Source organism: Ictalurus punctatus, chromosome 6 (genome assembly GCF_001660625.3).
Source record: "Ictalurus punctatus breed USDA103 chromosome 6, Coco_2.0, whole genome shotgun sequence".
NCBI classification, from domain to species: Eukaryota; Metazoa; Chordata; class Actinopteri; order Siluriformes; family Ictaluridae; genus Ictalurus; species Ictalurus punctatus.
Genome location: NC_030421.2, coordinates 17,847,150 through 17,866,717, shown reverse-complemented (window position 1 = coordinate 17,866,717; position 19,568 = coordinate 17,847,150). Strand labels below are relative to the sequence as shown.

General features: G+C 35.2%; 1 protein-coding gene across 3 annotated transcripts; it reads right to left on the bottom strand.

Moving 5' to 3' along the window:
- Positions 1 to 3,862: 3,862 nt before the first annotated feature.
- si:ch211-214p13.9 (cell surface glycoprotein CD200 receptor 1-A) lies at positions 3,863 to 11,949 on the bottom strand. 3 transcript variants are annotated; one of them, XM_017469636.3, is made up of 7 exons: positions 11,382 to 11,949; positions 10,111 to 10,185; positions 9,202 to 9,510; positions 7,829 to 8,104; positions 6,436 to 6,544; positions 4,481 to 4,544; positions 3,863 to 4,390 (listed from the first exon to the last, which is right to left on the bottom strand). In XM_017469636.3, the coding sequence occupies exons 1-7, from the start codon at positions 11,449 to 11,451 to the stop codon at positions 4,274 to 4,276; spliced, it is 1,020 nt and encodes a 339-aa protein (XP_017325125.1). In that variant the 5' UTR covers positions 11,452 to 11,949; the 3' UTR covers positions 3,863 to 4,273. The 3 variants fall into 3 exon arrangements, with proteins under 3 accessions (XP_017325125.1, XP_017325127.1, XP_017325128.1); XM_017469638.3 differs by having other exon boundaries at positions 3,863 to 4,366; positions 11,382 to 11,945; XM_017469639.3 differs by lacking the exon at positions 10,111 to 10,185 and having other exon boundaries at positions 11,382 to 11,948.
- Between the last annotated feature and the right edge of the window lie 7,619 nt (positions 11,950 to 19,568).

Sequence of the window (19,568 nt, the reverse complement as noted above, 5' to 3'; positions counted from 1 at the left end):
ACCCCATGCTCACCTCACTTAAAGAAAAGGCATGTCGAAGCTCATTTAAAGTTTACTACAACTCATGTGGACAAGCCTTTGAAATACTGGGAGAGTGAAGTCTGGTCAGACGACAGCAAAATTGAACTTTTTGGCTGTTATACTACACACCATGTTTGTAGAAGAAATGGCACTGCACATCGCCCTTAAAACACTATACCAACAGTGAAGTTTGGAGGTGGAAGCATCATGGTGTGGGGCTGTTTTTCATCACATGGTACTGGCAGACTTCATATAATTGAAGGAACGATGAATGGAGCCCTTTACCGAGAGATTCTTGAGAAGAAGCTGCTTCCATCCTCCAGGATGATGAAGCTGAGACATGGGTGGACCTTCCAGCAGGACAACGATCCAAAGCATACAGCAAAGGAAACTCTTAATTGATTTCAGAGTCAATCACCTGGCCCAGTCAATCACCTGACTTGAATCCAGTTGAACAAGATTTAAAGACAATGAGTTTAGAAGAATTGTCCAAAATCACACCTGAATACTGCGGTCCATTAATTTCTTCATACAGGAAGCGTCTTGAAGATGTCATTACAAACAAAGACATCTCCACTAAGTGTTAAGTAAATTTCAGTTAGTGTGTTCAATACTTTTTTCCTGTGTCATTCCACTTTATTACACATAACTTTATTTATGGACTTTAATGTTGTGAATTCTTTATATTTGCTGATTTCTTGAGTTAATACTGATGTCTGGTGAAAATTTCATGTGAATAACCTCATTGGAAATACATTTACTGAAAAAAATATTGACACGTTCAATACTTATTTCCCCCACTGTAGTTACCAGCAGTTTGCTAGTGCCAACCATTAGCAATTTCATGTACCCATGTCTTTTTAGCTACTTTAAGCAAAGTGTCTTACTAAGGTATGAAAACTTCTTTTTAACTAATAAAGCAACATTAAAAGTAGTATTTAATTACCTCTACATGCTTGCACAGGTTTGATGACGAGTTTTATATAAGCTGCTTGTACCGTCTCTCTGGGCAAACATAGCTTACACTGCATAATAAAGCTGTTGCCTTTCTTGCGCTTGAAGCTGAAGTGGTCACTTAAAAATGGCCACGGGTTCACTTCATTTCCTTCGAGTTCAACTTCAGCAGAATTCGGCAGGGACTGCACCACTGCTGTCTGACTGTCCATGTCCATCTTTCGTGTGATTTTAGCGCCAGTTTGTTCTTCTGCCCATCATTCAAATCGCATGATTGTTTTCCTTACATTTTTATTTACTTTTTTTTACTCAGTAACAAATGTGATTTAAAATGTAGCGAAGTACAATATTTCAAACAAAACATACTTGTGTAAAAGTAAAATGACAGATTTTAAAAACGAGTTTAAAAAGTAGAAGTACACAAAATACTACTCAATTACAGTAACACAAGAAAATGTAATTCATTACTTTCCACCCCTGGTGTTAATTCAGGTTTTAGTGCATGATTATTCCACAGTGGTTTTGAATTCTCATTTCTGATTGGGTAGAACCTCTGTCAGTGTAATCTAAATTACAGGTTTTTTTTAATTCACACATCATTGAGTAGTAACAACTAATTCACAAGGACTTGTATAGAGGACTCTAGACATAATCTAAGATTTAAAAAAAAAAGACTTGAAATATTTCACTTTATGTGTAATGAATCTAGAATGGATGGAAGTTCCACTTTTTGAATTAAATTACATAAAAACAACTTTTCAACGATATTCAAAATTTTTTTTAGATGCACCTGTACACAAAAATAGAAGAAATCAGGATGGGGCAAATACTTTTTCACAGCACTGAAGTGAAATGTATAATTGGTGATATGGTGAAGCTTTCTGCAAGGGCACATTTACTTAACATTCATTGAAGGAGTCTCCAATTACAAGAATTTCAAAAAAAATTATTTATTTTCTTACAGTCAGTTAAATTTTTCTGCCATGAGTCAAGACAGAAGATTTTACACATTACACATTACACATTTCTGTGTACACTAACTTGACGAGCTGCGTTTTTTGTTTGTTTGTTTTTTGCTTTGTTTTGATTTGTGGAAGTTACATAGCATTCAATGTAACAACATATCATTATTTAGTAAAATGTGGTATAACAACATTAAAACACTTCAGAACAGACTGTAATTAGAAAATAATCAACTTCAGGGTGGCACAAACCCCCCCTTATGATTTATTCCTTACTTACAACGAGACTTACTACAGCTTTAATAATGAAATGAGAAGAAATCCAATTTCTAAATGTGAAATAAAAATGTGCAGTTAATCCAATGAACTTCCTACAAGAACTGATTCATGCTTTTACGTTGTCTTTTCTTCTTTATCTCACTTTTTATGGAATTCTTTTTAATTATATAATTATATAATGCTTACTTGCCCCATAATAGGATGTACTACGTAGGCGAAGGCCTGTAGTTTTTTCAGCATTCGTTAACACAATGATAACTGTAAAAATAGTTATTTCAGTGTGTAACAGATTGTGAAGGAGAAAAGGAAAAGTCAAACAGAATTAGAAAGAGATAATGGAACTACTGTCCTAGAAACAGTATTTTTCTAATAACTTGATGAAAACTGATAATTATACTGATAATATACTGATAATTAGTCTGAGTGGTAGAATGGTAAATTACAATTTTTCAGAGATGATAAAATTTTTAATTAACCTCAATGTAAATTTTGACTGTATATAGGACATGTGTGTGTGTGTGTGTGTGTGTGTGTGTGTGTGTGTGTGTGAATCAAGAGAACAGTTGTTATAGTTGACAATGTGGAATTAGAGGAAATTCATTCACTCTTAGAAAAATTAACCCATCAATGTTCTTTGGATACTTAAGCAGAGGTGCCAACATGGATAGCAAGAAAATCATACACTGTAAAATATTACATTTTATCAGGTGAAAGTATATTGAATGTGCTCAAATGTATCTAATATTCCCTATTATAAGAATATGATGTACCAAATACACTATAAATTAAAGAAATCTACTTCTCGGCATTTTTTTTTTTTACTACATTCAAGCTTGAAGTCATTTTTGCTTTATTGCCAGATAAATGAACTTCTCGATTAAGCTTTAATTTTCAAAAAGAAGATAAATTATCTGCCAATAGAAAACAGAATAAGAAAATTTAAAGTGAAATATGTCCTGAAAAAGCATCTGAAATTATGCGGCTGATGTATAATTAGCATAATAAAAAATATTAGCTACATTTGCTCATATTTTCACTTGCTAAGATATCCTTTTTTGCAGTATAGCAGGCAGAAAGGAAAAAAAATACCCTTGAATTTTACTACAAAAACCCATGGATACGTCATTGCATGAGATGCTAGGGGTTTTTTTAGATGTTCCTAAAGCAATAGTAAGAAAAAAAAGTCCTCAAATCTTTTGACCAAAGAGCCCATGGTCACGCCCACTTGATAGGCTCAGAAGACGGGCTTGTGAATTTACAAGTCAAAATTGATCTAGATAAAGTCATGAAGTGAAAGTAACCGAAAATAAATGAGTATCGTTCACATCTCATGTACTTTCAACTTCAGTGAATTAGCTTTTTTTTTGCCATAGAATTTTTTATGCACTCTGTCTGATTGCTGCTTTATCTGAAAAAGCACGTGTCTCCTGTAACGCTGTAGCAAGCAGCCAAAATTTGTAAATGCTACAACTGTTGGCACCTCTGTGACAAGTTTCCAGTTTGAACTCTTTCTGATAAGGTAACACAAATATGTTTCCTTAAGAAGATTCCTTGGTTAATCCTACAGTACTAATCAGGCTGCTTGTGTTCTGTATATTGCACCAGCTCACATGGAGAAAGAACACAACAAATTCCACACTGACATGTCTCACTTGGAGAAAATCTATTTTAAAATGTCCCGTATTCCACTTTCATTGTTTCAGTTGAGTCCTAATTATACAGCTCTCACTGACGGTTCTTTATATTGTGAATTGAACTGAGAGTAGAACATTTCCAAATCATGAGACAATCCTTCAGTTTCCACTCATTCTTTCACTTTGACTCACTCTGGTTGGTGTTTCTCTCATCAGAGTCTGCACAATGGAGGATGTTCTTTTGAAAAGGTTTCATCAGCTCTCATTAACAGCAGTACTAGTACTCGTGTGTAATTTCATCCACAGAGTAGGTGTGCACTGATGAATATGCATTTCCCGAGTGCAAACCTCATGACATCGTAGGCACATCAGAGATCTGCTTTTATCAGAAATGTCTGTGCATTCATGTAAGTCTGGAGTGATTCACGCGTTGAAGAGTTCAGCTGAAGAGTTGTAGATGGAGTTCACTCTTTGCACGTAACTGGCATAGGGTTGCAATTCTTCAGGATCATGGGGCTGAAAATATTCATCACCAAGAAACTGTTTCACCGCACACATCAAAAAGTGCTTCGTTATCATTATTAACTGGATGAAATATAATTGTGTGAAAGAGGAAGGAATATATTTTACCTGTTGAGGTTTTTCTTCATTTGGTGCAGGGATGTCTGGTTTGCAGCAAATCTTTCTAAAAATGCTGCAAATCAATGAACAAGATCATAAATGCCTCATTTTGAATGACATAATGCTGACTAGATAAAAAGGTCAGCATAAATTATCACACATATTATTAATATGTGTACCAGGAAACCTTTCTATGCAGCGCTTTATTTTAACAACTCTATTCAATACATCAGTATCGTTCACGGTGTTTACCGTGAAGTTAAATTTAATTTAGCAAACATGAATCACATATTAGAACAAAATTAAAACTTTAAACACAATTTATTAACTTTAAGTGAAACTATGTCACATCAGCAGCTCAGTACAGTTCAGTTAGAAGCTGTTTGTCTGCTTTATAGTAGTAGATAGTACTATAGATTTATAGTAATATATTTATATATTATTGTATATTCACTATATAAGACTACTCAATATTTGCCATTAATTAAAGTTGGTGAAGCACAGAAATGTTTCACAAGAAGCTAGAACAGAAAAACTTGAAATAGTGACTAGAAGTTCAAATTTACACAAAATTTATCTTGCAGTCATGTCTAATAAATGGTTGATTTACATGGCAACACTTTACAATAACAGTATATATGCACTAATAACTGAATTAATACTTACTTAAATATGAACTAATGATAAGTTAAGGCATGTACTATTCACAGACTAATGAAGGACTAACCTTAACCATGACAAGAGTCTTAATAAATTCATGCGTGAATGTTTGTGTATGCAGCTGTATATGGAAAATTATATAAACAAGTTGAAATTATGCACATTTAATTCATATTTGTTCTTATAAAGCATGTTAGATTAAGTAATACATTAACCAACAAACATGTACTAACATACTTACTGTTGTTATAGTTGTTATTCACGCATGAATATATAAGACTCACGTCGTAGTTAAGGTTAGACCTTTATTAGATTAGTTCATGATTAGTATGTGCCTTAACTCATCATTAGTTCATATTTAAGTAAGTATTAATTCAGGTATTAGTGCATGATTATTCATGCTGTTATTGTAAAGTGGTTGAGCAAGTATGTACAAAACACTTACTGTATGCTATTTGTGTAACTGATATTACATTTACAAAAATGAATGTAAATTATATGGAAAAGACAAGTATGGTGTCCTTCACAACATAACTTAAAAGATTATTAAAACCTCTACAGAATTTACAAAGCAGCATTTTTGCCAGTCCCAGTCCACCATAACTACACTTTACTTTGCTTGAAATATTAAAATACTTAAAATGTATTATTTCTAATAATGTTTGTATCCATTTTACATCTCATGCTTGATACACACTGCAAAATGACAGCAATGGAAAGTATCTTGAATATATTCAATACAATAAAGCAAATATATGATTATTAAAATTATTTCTTGGAAGAAGAAAAGTGCATTCTCTCATTCTTTTTCTTTATTTTCATTTTGAAGGATGAGCTCATTAAAAATAAAAATAAAAATAATTAAAAATCCCTGTTACCCAAATTATAGATTGAAAGTAAACTATCACTAAAAATACATTGTAAGTACATTATGAGAATGCCCTAAATGTTATTATTCCATTAGCTTGGATGGTAGTTAACAGCATTTTTTACATTTGCTAATTATATGAAAAAAAACCTTGTTAAAAAACCTTGTTACTTTCAAACGTGTTACTCATTTGAGAACAAAATACAGCCTGTCAAGTGAAGAAACCCTGTAAAAAAATAGATTATTGCCTGAGATTGGTTAAATGCATGTTTTCTTAGATTACTTGCATGATTTCTTAGAAGTTAATTTTTATCATTTACAAGTATCAAATGGTACTACAATCATGTGTTCAGCCATAGAGTATGAAGAATCAAGTTAACACTGTCATTGGTGTAGAGAACTACTCTGTCAAATGTGTTTGCCAACACTATCTTACCTTAATGGCATGAGATTTTTGCGCATGATGTAGAGTCCAGTTAGAATAGCTACAATGGAGCAGGTGGCACAAACTCCCACGAGAACAATGGGCCATTTGACATGTACATCTGAAAAGACAGGAGTTTAACATTTCAAAACATCTGGTCAAATATTTGTACTTTACTTAAACGTCAACACTTATAATTCTGTAGAAGTCAGAGGTAAAGCGGTAACTTTATGTTTTCAGACATGTTTTAGATCAGGGATTTGCCATTTTCGTTTTATATCTAAGTTCATCAGAGAAAGAAAAAAAGGCTAGTGAGGGAACGACCGTTTATAGCTGCTATAATGTATATAATAAAAGGAGTTTGTTATTAGTGGATGTTACACAATTTTAAATAAATAACTATTAATGGATAAAAACTATGACATAGTATGACAAGTACGACAAAAAAAATGTTTAATCATTGGTAAATTGCTGTGGTATAGCAGGTCACTTTGGGATGTGCTGTGATAGGAAAATAATACATAATAGTGGTAACAGTAACTTTCAACCAATCATTGATTATATTCCTATAATTGCATTTCCCCAGTTGGTGCACGGTGGCTTAGTGGTTAGCACGCTTGCTTCACACCGCCAGGGTTGAGGCTCTGATTCCTGCCACATACCTGTGTATGTGCGGAGTTTGCATGTTCTCCCTGTGATGTGGGGGGTTTCCCTCCGGGTACTCCGGTTTCTTCCCCCAGTCCAAAGACATGCATGGTAGGATGATTGATATATCCATAGTGCATGAATGGGTGTGTGAATGTGTATGTGATTGTGCCTTGCGATGGATTGGCACCCTGTCCAGGGTGTACCCTGCCTTGTGCCCCACACCTCCTGGTTCCATGTGACCCTCAAGGATAAGCGGTATAGAAATGGATGGATGCATGCCCCCAAGTGTTTTCTTCCTTACTTTGACTACACTCCTAATCCCCAAATGTGTGTGATTTCAGACCCAGGCATCTTTTGTATTTGTGACACTATCTTATACACTTTGCTTATTTTCAAAGTAGATTTTGGAGTATGTCATTCTGTGCTTGAACTTAAGTAAGGAATTGTTTTGTTTTTTTCTTATTCAACTTAATGAGAATTTGTGCAAGAGTCATTGCAATTGTTGTTTAATTCACCCAACAGTACATGTATTGAATTCACTCTACGGTATATGCATTTAATTCACCCTACAGTATATGTAGACCATGTACAGTATATATATATATATATATATATATATATATATATATATATATATATATATATATATATATATATATTATTGCACTATATTTTACCCCACTGTATCAGCTTATTTCAATTGGATTACAATAATGTTCTTTTAAGTAATGTAGACTGTAGAATCTGGTTGGCTTACCTTTAAATGTGAAGTTACTAAATCGAGTCTTGGTGTGCTTGAGGTCACTGGCAGTGGCCACACAAGTGAGATTTCTATAAGGAGCATGTCGAGGAAGGTGTAAGCGGCTAATCACTGTAGAACCCTGCCCTGTAGTGCCAGATGCTTGTGTGCTGGGAGAGGATAAGTTCCATGGTGTTTCCCAGTAGATGGAGGTTATTGGTTGGCCTGTAGCTTCACACACAGCGACAGGATGTCCGTGCTCATATTCCAGCCAGCCAGATAGTTTAGGACGGGCTAGGGGAGACATTTTAATAAGATAAGTTTGACTGATGTGCACATCATCTTACCCAATCCAATGATAAAGAATATATCTTTACAGATCAAGCTTAGCAATTTGCCATATATTGGAGATCCTGTGGCCAGTTATGCTCTCTTTAAACTCCCAGAGAGTTAACATTGGTAGAGCAAAAATCATGGGTAGCATTGGTAGGATTCAAACACAGAACCTCATAGTGATATGCAATTTAGTTGGAGATATTCTTTGAATAAACCTGACAGGGAATTTCTGGACCCACAGTGTCAAATGACCGTGGTACTACTGGCACTACTGACCATTATACTGTATAGTAATGCACAGGCTACAAATCAGTGCTGGTTCAGATAGACCTCTTACCGTTTAATGAGGTTTAGATCTTTAAATCTTTGTTAGCATTATTTTAGGTTCTCTAGAGACTGACCCTACACACCTGCATGTAAGCAACAAAGTGACAGGTGGCTGTGTGACATTAATTCAAGCACAGTTAGCTTGTTTTTTTAATCTGTTAATCACACACCTATAAGTGGCTGCATCATGCTCACAATAGACAAACTACAAGCGACCTGAGTAACTTGTTGCTTGCAAGTGTCAATGGGTAAAAAATGCAAGATGGCTTCCCACATCAGGAGCATTCTATTGCTGTATCAATATTTTTTTTTTTTTTTTCTTGTTAAATATACTTTACTATTTTACTATTACTATTTACTACTTTACTATTAAAGGAGATGTTAAAATGTAAAACCTTATGCATATACAGTAAACATTAGTTGAAATCAACTGTAATTAATCTAAAAGAAAATAAAGTGCTTCTTTATGTCATTAATAATTTTTTTTTCCTTTTTGGTCAGCAGTTAATATTTTTTACATAAAATATTTTACATAAAATACACTAGTCCCAAAGTAATAACCCTCCCTGTCCTTTTAGATACTTTATTGATCCTATAAGGGCCGAATATAAAGCCGTATATAAATAGCAACCATTAGATACAGAGACATTGCACAGTAACAATAAAAAGTGAGACCATTATTGCAGTGAATTTTCTCTATGTTCGCTGTACAGAGACCGTACACTTACCAAATGCAGAGACCTTGATAATTTCCAACCAACCACCTGATTGGTACGAAATGTCACAGGTGTAATTTCCTTCATCTTTAACAGAAAAATTTGGGATGATCAGCTGGTAGGTTTCCTCTGTGATGGCAAACTTTTTCCCATCTTGGCAGGTGTCGTGGTCTGAGTCATTTTGAGCCACAGCAATTATACACTCTTTGTCTCGCAAATTAATTTTCCAGATGACAAAAATCATGTCATCCCATGCGATCTTTGTCTTGGTACAGTTTAAGGTGACAGTGTTGCCCAATTCAACAGACTCATTCCTGAAAACTGGAAGACACATTTAACACACATGAATTTTGATTTTTAGTAAAGCGACTAAAAGAACAACAATTTACACAACATCAAGCTCTTTAGGCGTTTTTCTAGTTGAGCAAAAAAAAAAAAAAAAAAAACCTTTCTCATCTTGTTGACACACTTGGACATTTATCTTTCCTGTTTATGCCAGACTTGTCTTATCCATTTCTGCAATTTATAACTGGGTACATGTGACTTCCTCTTATTCTAACTATAGCATATAGTATATTTGGTCTGACATAAAACCAGCCACAAACTGGTGCACAATAAGAAATTCTGATGGGTGTATCTGTACATCATCTATCATAACACTCAAGATCACTTTACACACACACACACACAAACACACACACTATAGCATGTAAAAACGTGTAGCGCTAGAAGAAAACCTCAATGAAAACAAAACCTGTTAGGAAGAAGAAAAGGGACTTGGTGTTATTTTTAAGGATTTTTTTTTTTTTTTTTAAAGAATGATAGTTGACATTTTGTCCAAATGGCCTTGGTTAGTAAACATTTGGGGAAGTCCATGGGAGAGAAGCAATGAATTAGAAGGGATGAATTCTAAGTCTTTACCTGAAAGTTTTTCATTGGTTGAAGTAGAGCGGGGCAGTGTTTTGTTAGCATGAAGAGATGCTCTGCCATCTGCTCCTGAGGGTTACGAGTCCATAGAGTGTTAGTAACAGTTAATGTGAGAACAACATAACTTGTGGTGTAAATGAACAAATAATTTTTGTTAACAAAAAGTATTGTTAAATGCTGTTATTCATCATGTTAATGTTAGCCATGGATCATTTTTTTAAAACATTTGGTTTGCTTTGTTAGTTGTTGGAGTCATTTTGTTATTTGAAAAATCAACTGCAGGCTAAATGTGAAGTTAAAACAGAACAAAAACAAAAACAAAATAGAGCATCACATTCACAAGCAAAGTTGACAGTTACAGTGATCAAAATGTCATCTCGTTCCATTTTTATCTCTTTGATCTACGTTGGCATACTTTTTTCAGTTCTACAGTGAAGGGTGGTCTTACAAGAAAAAAAAAAAACCTCAACGAGTGAGTTTCCCACAAGAATCCCCAAAGCTGCGTCATGGCAGATGGTCTTAAAAAAGAAACAAACACACGTGCACTGACTTATCTATATACACAGTGTTAGGGAAACGACTCATGCTACTGCAGAAATAATGAAAGTCAGGCCATCCTACTCACAGCGTAGATACAAAACTTTCCTTCCATTGTGGGTTAAACTGTGCCAACAGATTAGAAGCTACAACTCAGAATCATTTCTGTTCAATTCACCATAAGGCTCAGTTACAATCAATCACTTTTGACAGGATAGAGTAAAGAAAAATAAAATATCTTACAGCAAAACAGTGATAAGTATATACTTGACATATATATCAATTTTACCAATAAAATCACAATTTTTCTTCATAATAAGAAAAGTGAGGTGTAATAGTTTCTAACACAGTGGTTTCCTATCCTTGGGGGTTCTGGAGGATTTAAGAGGTTTTTTACTTCCTAAAGTGGTTCTTTCAAAAGGGGAACCCTGTACAACCCTGAACTGTACACCATTTATAATAAATAAGTAAATAAATAAATAAATAAATTAAAAGGTTTCCCCGGAAGGACTAAGCTACGCTAATTAAGCTAACAAACCTCTTCCTTGTGTATTGTTGAGCTAATTAATCTAGTTCTCTCTCTCTCTCTCGCTCTCTCTCTTATTAAAATTGCACTATTTATTTTCAGACATATTCCAACAAACACCTCGGTCTTCTTTGCATGAACGTATCCCCAAGAGAGCCCAAATAAAATGAGAACAAGCAATAAGAAAACATAATGAGCAAACCTGATGCAAGACTTCTTGTAAGACAGAAAGCGAAGAGAAAGACAGCTCTCAGGACCAATTTTCTCTCCATGGCTCTGAAACAGATCTCGCAACGATGAAATATGTCTTCTTTTCTTCTTTTCTTATATCTTGTGCTTTCTTTCCTGTCTGTCACACACTATATTGTCTGTTTCCCTCCTCAGAAAACCTTTGATTCACTTCAAAGTGCTTGATGTGATGTCAGAAGAGCCACCTCCACAAAAAAAGTCTTTCCTCTCTCTATCTTTCCTCTTAAGAAAGCTCAACAATTACAAATGCAACACAAAGGCCGTAGTTTTTCAAAAGACGTGGAATTATCGTTTGTGGTACTTGGCATTTGTCCTTCTGTTTCTTTGAGCTCTCCTCCTTCTGCTGCCTTCAGCACTGTGATGTGCTTCTTGTACACTCCTTCATCACTTTTTTTTTTTTTTTTTTTTTTTACATTTCTCATACTTCTGCTCCTACAAATGACAATGTCGACTTCCTGCACCCAAAACCACTACAGTCACATGAAGGCATTTTCCAAAGTGCACAACTTCCAGTATATATTTGTCACTCTGTCTCTCTTTTTAATCTATCTCTCTTTCTCTTCCGGCACATCTAAATAAGTCTTGTTAGTGTATGAAGGCTTGTATCGGGTACTTTTTAATATTTTGTGTAATTTTCAGGCAAAATTGCAACGTCAAAGCCTGGTTTAAGCAGTGAAGATAAAAAAAAATGTAGGCTATTTTATAAAATTCACTTGCTATCTCCTGTAAAAATACACTTACTGTGAAACTAAATGCTGAAAAATCTGAGAAATCATGTGTAGGCTAGTTGAAAACTAGCTCAAAAACAATTTTGAGTGATTATTTATGCTTTAAACCGTATAGTATAGAATTGTCCTAATTGTAATGAAAACAAACTGTTCATTTTTATTTAAAAAAAAAAAAATGTAAATCCTGTATACTGAATATTTTAGTGTGAATGTCTTCAGGATATATTGGTGCTTTTCTGATTATACTCATTAAACAAATACCTCATATGTGTAAAGGTTATATTAATGCTAAGGCTGTCTGATTTACTAAAGATAATTACCATTTGCATATCGCATTGATAACTTTATATCCATTTTCTGCTTATTAGATTCAAACTAAATTCACACTTATTCATGCACTGTGAACATCCAAGCACCACAGGTTGAAGTAACAATGAACAATTACTTTGCTATTGTAAAAAGGTGAGCTTTTCTTTCACCTAATACTTGACCTCACCTAATACTTCACCTAATACTTGACCCTTGACTCTCTACATTCTACTCACCACATTTCTAACCTCACTATATTTCTGAATAATCATTCAGTCAGGTCCATAAGTATTTGGACAGGGGCAAAATTTTTGTAATATTGCTTCTGTACACTACCACAATGGATTTGAAATGAAGCAACAAGATGGGATTGAAGTGTAGACTATCAGCTTTAATTCAAGTAGTTTAACAAAAGTATTGAGTCCCTCAACTTTCAGAGGCTCAAAAGTAATTAGACAACTGACTGATAAGCATTTTTATGGTCAGTTGTGGCCTGTTTCCTCATTATTTCATGAGAAATTAAGGAGATAAAAGGTCTGGAGTTACTAGTGTTAAAGTGTTAAATTTGAATTTGGTAGCTGTTCATAGGAACTCTCAATATGCGATCGAAAGAGGTGTCGATGCACGTGAAGAAGGACATCATTAGGCTGAAAAACAAAACATATGTATCAGAGAGATAGCAGAACTTTAGGAGTAGCCAAATCAACACTTTTGTACCTTCTTATGAATAAGAAATGCACTAGCAAGCTCAGCAACACCAAAAGGACTGGAAGATCACAGAAGCCAACTAAAGTGGATAATCGCAAAATTCTTTCCTTATTGAAGAAAAACCCCTTCACAACATCTAGCCAAGTTACGAACACTCTAGAGGAGGTCAGGATATTATTGTCAAAGTCTGCAATCAAGAGACACCTTCATGAATGTAAATACAGACAGTTTAAGTCAATATGCAAATCACTGCTAACACTCAAGAACAGAAAGGTCAGATTAGACTTTGCTAAAAATAAATAAATAAGTAAATAAATAAAAACCTCTGAAAAAAGCATGACCAGTTCTGATGCAAGATTAACTTGTACTAGAATTATGGGATGAGAAGAGTATGTAGAAGGAAAGAAAGGGTTCATGTTCCAAAGCATACCAAATCATCTGTCAAACATGTGGAGGAAGTGTTATGACACGGGCGTGTATGGCTGCCAGGGGTGCTTATTGATGATGTGACTGCTGATAGAAATGGGACGATGAATCCTAAAGTGTATAGAGCTATACTTTCTGCACAGATTCAGTCAAATGCTGAAAAACTGATAGGATGTTGCTTCACAGTACAGAGGGATAATGACCCAAAACATACTGTGAAAGCAACCCAAGAGCTTCTTAAGGCAAGGAAATAAAATGTTCTTAAATGTCCGATGACCTCGATCCAACTGAGCATGCTTGTCACTTACTGAAGACAAAACTGAAGGCAGAAAGACCCACAAACAAGCAGCAACTGAAGGCAGCTGCAGTAAAGGCCTGGCAAAGCATCTCAAGGGAGGATGTCCATAGGTCCAGATTTCAGGCATTTTTATTGATTTGCATCCAGGTATTAAAAATACTCCTTATATATACACACACACACACACACACACACACACACACAGTGGGGGAAATAAGTATTGAATGCATCAACATTGTTTTCAGTAAATATATTTCCAATGAGACATGAACATGAATTCCCATGAAATTTTCACCAGACTTTGGTATTAACTCAAGAAATCCACACATATAAAGAAATCCACACATTAAAGTCCATAAATAAAGTTATGTGTAATAAAGAGGAATGACACAGGAAAAAAGTATTGAATATGCTAACTTAAATTTATTTAAATACTTAGTGGAGAAGCCTCTGCTTGTAATACAGCTTCAAGATGCTTCCTGTATGAAGAAATTAATGGGCCGCAGTATTCAGGTGTGATTTTGGCCCATTCTCCTAAATATATTGTTTTTAAATCTTGCTCAATTGGATTCAAGTCAGGTGATTGACTGGGTCATTCTAACACCTTGATTTTTTCCCCTGAAACCAACTGAGAATTTCCTTTGTTGTATGCTTTGAATCGTTGTCCTGCTGGAAGGTCCACCCATGTCTCATCTTCATCATCCTGGTGGATGGCAGCAGATTCTTCTCAAGAATCTCCTGGTAAAGGGCTCCATTCATCGTTCCTTCAATTATATGAAGTCTGCCAGAACCATGTGATGAAAAACAGCCCCACACCACGATGCTTCCACCTCCAAACTTCACTGTTGGTATAGTGTTTTAAGGGTGATGTGCAGTGCCATTTCTTCTCCAAACATGGTGTGTAGTATAACAGCCAAAAAGTTCAATTTTGCTCTCATCTGACCAGACTACACTCTCCCAGTATTTCATAGGCTTGTCCAAATGAGTTGTAGCAAACTTTAAACAAGCTTCGAAATGTCTTTTCTGTAGGTGAGGTGAGCATGGGGTGAGCGTGCATAGAGGCCATGGCAGTGGAGTGCATTGCCTATTGTTTTCTCTGTGATGATGGCACCTGCTGCCTCCAAGTGTTTCTGGAGCTCTTTCTGAGTGGTCCTTGGCTCTTGGGCTACTCTACTGACTATTCTTCTGACTCCTTTGTCAAAAATCTTGTGAGGATCTCCTGTGCATGGCCGGTTGATGATGGAGTGATGTTGCTTCCACTTGTGGATAATGACCCCAATGGTGCTTACTGGAAGATTCAGAAGTTTTCAAATACGTCTGTATCTGATTCCATCAATATGTTTTGTAACAGTAAGGTTGTGAAGGTCTTGGGAGAGTTCTTTGCTTTTACTCATCATGAGATGTTTCTTGTGTGACACCTTGGTAACAAAAAGCCTTTTTGTAGACCATCAATTTAATAACCCAGCTGATATTAATTTGCACAGATAGAAGGTATAATTACTTTCTAACTACTTAGAAAGTAGTGTTCAATACATTTTTCCTGTGTCATTCCACTTTACACATATTTATAATATAATATAATATAATATAATATAATATAATATAATATAATATAATGTAATATAATATAATGTAATATAATATAATATATTTATGAACATTAATGCTTTTATTCTTTTATATTTCCATATTTCTTGAGTTAATACTGATGTCTGGGACTAACCTCGTTGGAAATATATTTACTGAAGAAGAAAAAAACGTTGATGCGTTCAATACTTATTTCCCCCACTGTATATGCCTATGATGTGTCAGTCATATTTAGGTCTTATCTGAGTGAAAACTCAAAACACAGAAACACAGAAATTATTCTGAAGATCAGCTATTGAGCAGCTAGAAATTTAAAGATTATCGAGAAATGGATACCGTGTATGTGTGTGTGTGTGTGTCTGTGTGTGTGTGTGTGTGAGTGAGTGAAAATTCTAAAGCAGATGCCTATGAGAGTTTTATTACCGGTATTAAGGTTATACCAATGTTATACTGATTCAATTGATGTACAGTGATATTACATACTCATAATACTGAGTGTATTTGCATCAATATTTCCATTTGGGGTATCAAAATGAGCTATTAATCATACAGTAAAAACATCACATTGAAATATGGTTTAGATTATAATGAAAAGCATTACAGTTACAGCCACACTTGCTTTGACGGTAAACATTTTTTTCAGCTCAAAAAATAGTATTTTTTTATTTGTATTTTTATAAATGATATTCAAAGCACACGTTAAACATGCTATTGATAACACATAGTGACCAACATAGTGATCGGGTGCATCAGACGTAACAGTCTTAAATTCACAGGAAGGAAGGAAGACTTAGATCATTATGAAACGATAAAAAACAGACGAGTCTACATAATTACACTGGGTGAGGGGTGAGTCATGGTGTGAGTGGAGTTAATATATTTGAATGTTTTTGCTAGAGCTTAACTTTAATTTAAAACAATTCCTAGTTTGTAATTTAGAACATAAATGGACCTCACTTTAGATGCTAATTTCAAAGAATTTCAGAGAAAGTCTGAATTAATCCTCAACATGCCAACCAGTAACATGAAACTTCATCCATCCATCCATTTTCTTTCATTTACTGCTTATACTACAAATGGCCACTGGGAGCCTGGATCCTGTCACAGGGAACTCAGGGCACAAGAACTGTCTTTGGACTGGGGGAGGAAACCAGAGCACCAAGAGGAAACCCCTGAAGCACAGGGAGAACATGCTCCATGTACTCCACACACACAATGCAGAGGTGGGAATCGAACATCGAACCCCGGAGGTACGAGGCAAACATTAAACGTTAAACACGTTATAGTGGATTTACAGTGATTCCTGTAACAGGATGAATCATTTATTGTTGACCTAATATAAGTAGATATTAGCTTTTACTATCAAAAATAATATTCATAACTGTATTTTTACTATTACTATATACAAGTCAATCAATAGTTCAATAGTGAGTTTTTACTATAGGCTACTCATAAATTAGTCTAGAAGTAAACTTTTTTTTTTTTTGTATTTTTAGACATGATAATATATCAAAAGTTAGTGTGCTTCTCTTCAATTATACATAGAAACTCATATAAATTATATTAATTAAACAAATAACAAAAAAAATTCTTGGCACTTCGTATACTTCTGTGTACTTATATACTGGCAAGCTTCTAGTATATGTGAGAGTCGTCAGAATTATGACAGAAAGAAATTACTTGATGTGATACAGTATGTGTGCTTATGCAGCTGAGTGCATAATGATCATATAAATGGTGCACAAATTTCAGCCAGTGTGCACTTTTGAGACTTATCACACAGGATGTGGCTAGAAATGCCCCCTTTGATAGGTTTTATTAGTGTTGAGGAGAGAAAGCGTGTGGTGAAATGTCAACAGGCTTGCACGCTGCTTGCAGAGTGGAGCTGACGGTTGGCCTTTTTTAACGCTGACGTATGGAAACACAGGATAGACCCTTAAACCACAAGGCCAGCACAGTATGACTCATCTGTGCTTGTTTTGATTACAAACAAGTGACATTTATAATCATAAACAAAACAGGAATAAAAAATGATGCTGAAAATGACATTAAATATAAATCAGGTAGAGATGACTTCAGATGTCTGAGACAATTTGAAGATATTAAAGGATAACTTAAAAGATATCAAATAGACCCTCATTCCTACCATACACACAATGTGCAGTTGTGTGTTTGAGTTTATTAAACTTAAACTGTTTTAGATATTACTAGTTCTGCTGTGTGTGTGTGTGTGTGTGTGTGTGTGTGTGTGTGTGTGTGTGTGTGTGTGTGTGTGTGTGTGTTTGTGTTACTTTTTTCATAGATCCCTAAAACCAGAAACTAGCTATATTAAGCTTCATGAGACATGAGCTGGCAGTCACCAGAGAGGAAGATGAAATGATATTTTGACATGTGACTTGCCACAAACGGAACTGCATACTGAATAGCATACAGCAGTGGCTCAAGGCCTTTGGGGTAGAACAACATTAATAATGAGAACCATTATGAAGTCAAGAGGCTTGACTTATGCTATAAGGGTACTATCCAGTGAGTTTTTACAGTAACCTCGTAGTTTGCTGTTCAAAGTCAATAAAGTAAAGTCATCCAGCATACAGTGCGGCTTGTTTTGAGGGGATTTAGATGCACTCTTGTTCAGTTGTATTTGATACAGCAAGTGTTTTCCCATCATAGTGTATGATGCACCCACAGAACTAATATTATTAATCAGGTTGCTAGGTTTCAGAAAATTTACCAGCCCAACTATAGCTCAAAAACACACAAAAGAAACTATCCCAAAAAAGTGAGAAATGTTTAGAGTGAATGTGCTTACACTTTGTTTGCATAAATTTATTACATTTAATTCTGATTATTTGCTATTGCTCTTGTTGCCCATGGAGTTTTTATAAAAGTAGCCTAATCTGGCAACCCTGTCATTAACTGTCTGTCTGCTGCTCTTCCCATGAGCATGATTCCTGTCCCTTTTGGGCCTCTATTAGCGTTTGTTGCAGTTCTCATTTTTTACCACAAAGTGGAGCAGCGAGCACACTGACCAATGCACTGACCAATGATTACACAAGGTCTAAAAGGGTGAGCAAATCGATGGAATATCTTTCAAATAGTTTATCACTCCAAAGAGGTAAGTAATATTTCAATGTAATTTAACATGTATGGAGTTGTAAATGAGTATACAGAATATTTCTGACAAGTAGACATTTTCCTGAACTGAAATACAGTATGTTTCCGTTTGTGAATTTATTCAGTCAAAACTAAGGTACTATCATTTTAAAGTCTGTTTCCCTCAGAAAGTGAAAAGGACTTCACTAAAGGACATCCAGCCTACCTCTACATTTACAACCTGATCTACATATGATCAGTAAAAAATATTTTATTAACGATATATGTTTACAGTGGGAAATGAGCTCTCGGTCTACAGATATGATGCATTAAATTGTCTTTTGATGATGATGATGTGACAGCACAGTCAGTATCTGATTAGGTTGATGTCCATTTCATTACAGCATGGCCATCCATCCATTTTCTGTACTACTTATCCTACACAGGGTCACGGGGGAGCCTGGAGCCTATCCCAGAGGACTCGGGGCACTAGGCGGGGGCCATCCTGGAAAGAGTACCAACCCATCAGAGGGCACAATCACACACACACACTCCCACACTACGGACAATTTCGAGATGCTAATCAGCCTACAATGCATGTCTTTGGACTGGGGGAGGAAACCGGAGTACCTGGAGGAAAACCCTGAAGCAGAAAGAACATGCAAACTCCATGCACACAGGGCAGAGGAAGGAATCAAACCCCCAACTCTGGAGGTGTGAAGCAAATGTGCTAAGCACTAAGCCACCGAGCCTCCCTCATTACAGTATGTAACTATCTTAAAATTTCTGAAAATTGTGAGGAAAATCACACTTAACTATCAATGTTTAGTTAGACTAATTGCATTTACCTCTGTGTTTGTAAAACTGGCTTGTTACTCACAACTAGGGGCATGGTAGCCAGTATCAGGTCCAGCAAAGATATTCAGTATTAGTATTACTTTTTTTACTTTTAAACACCTGAGTTATATTTAATATGGACATTTCAAGCTTT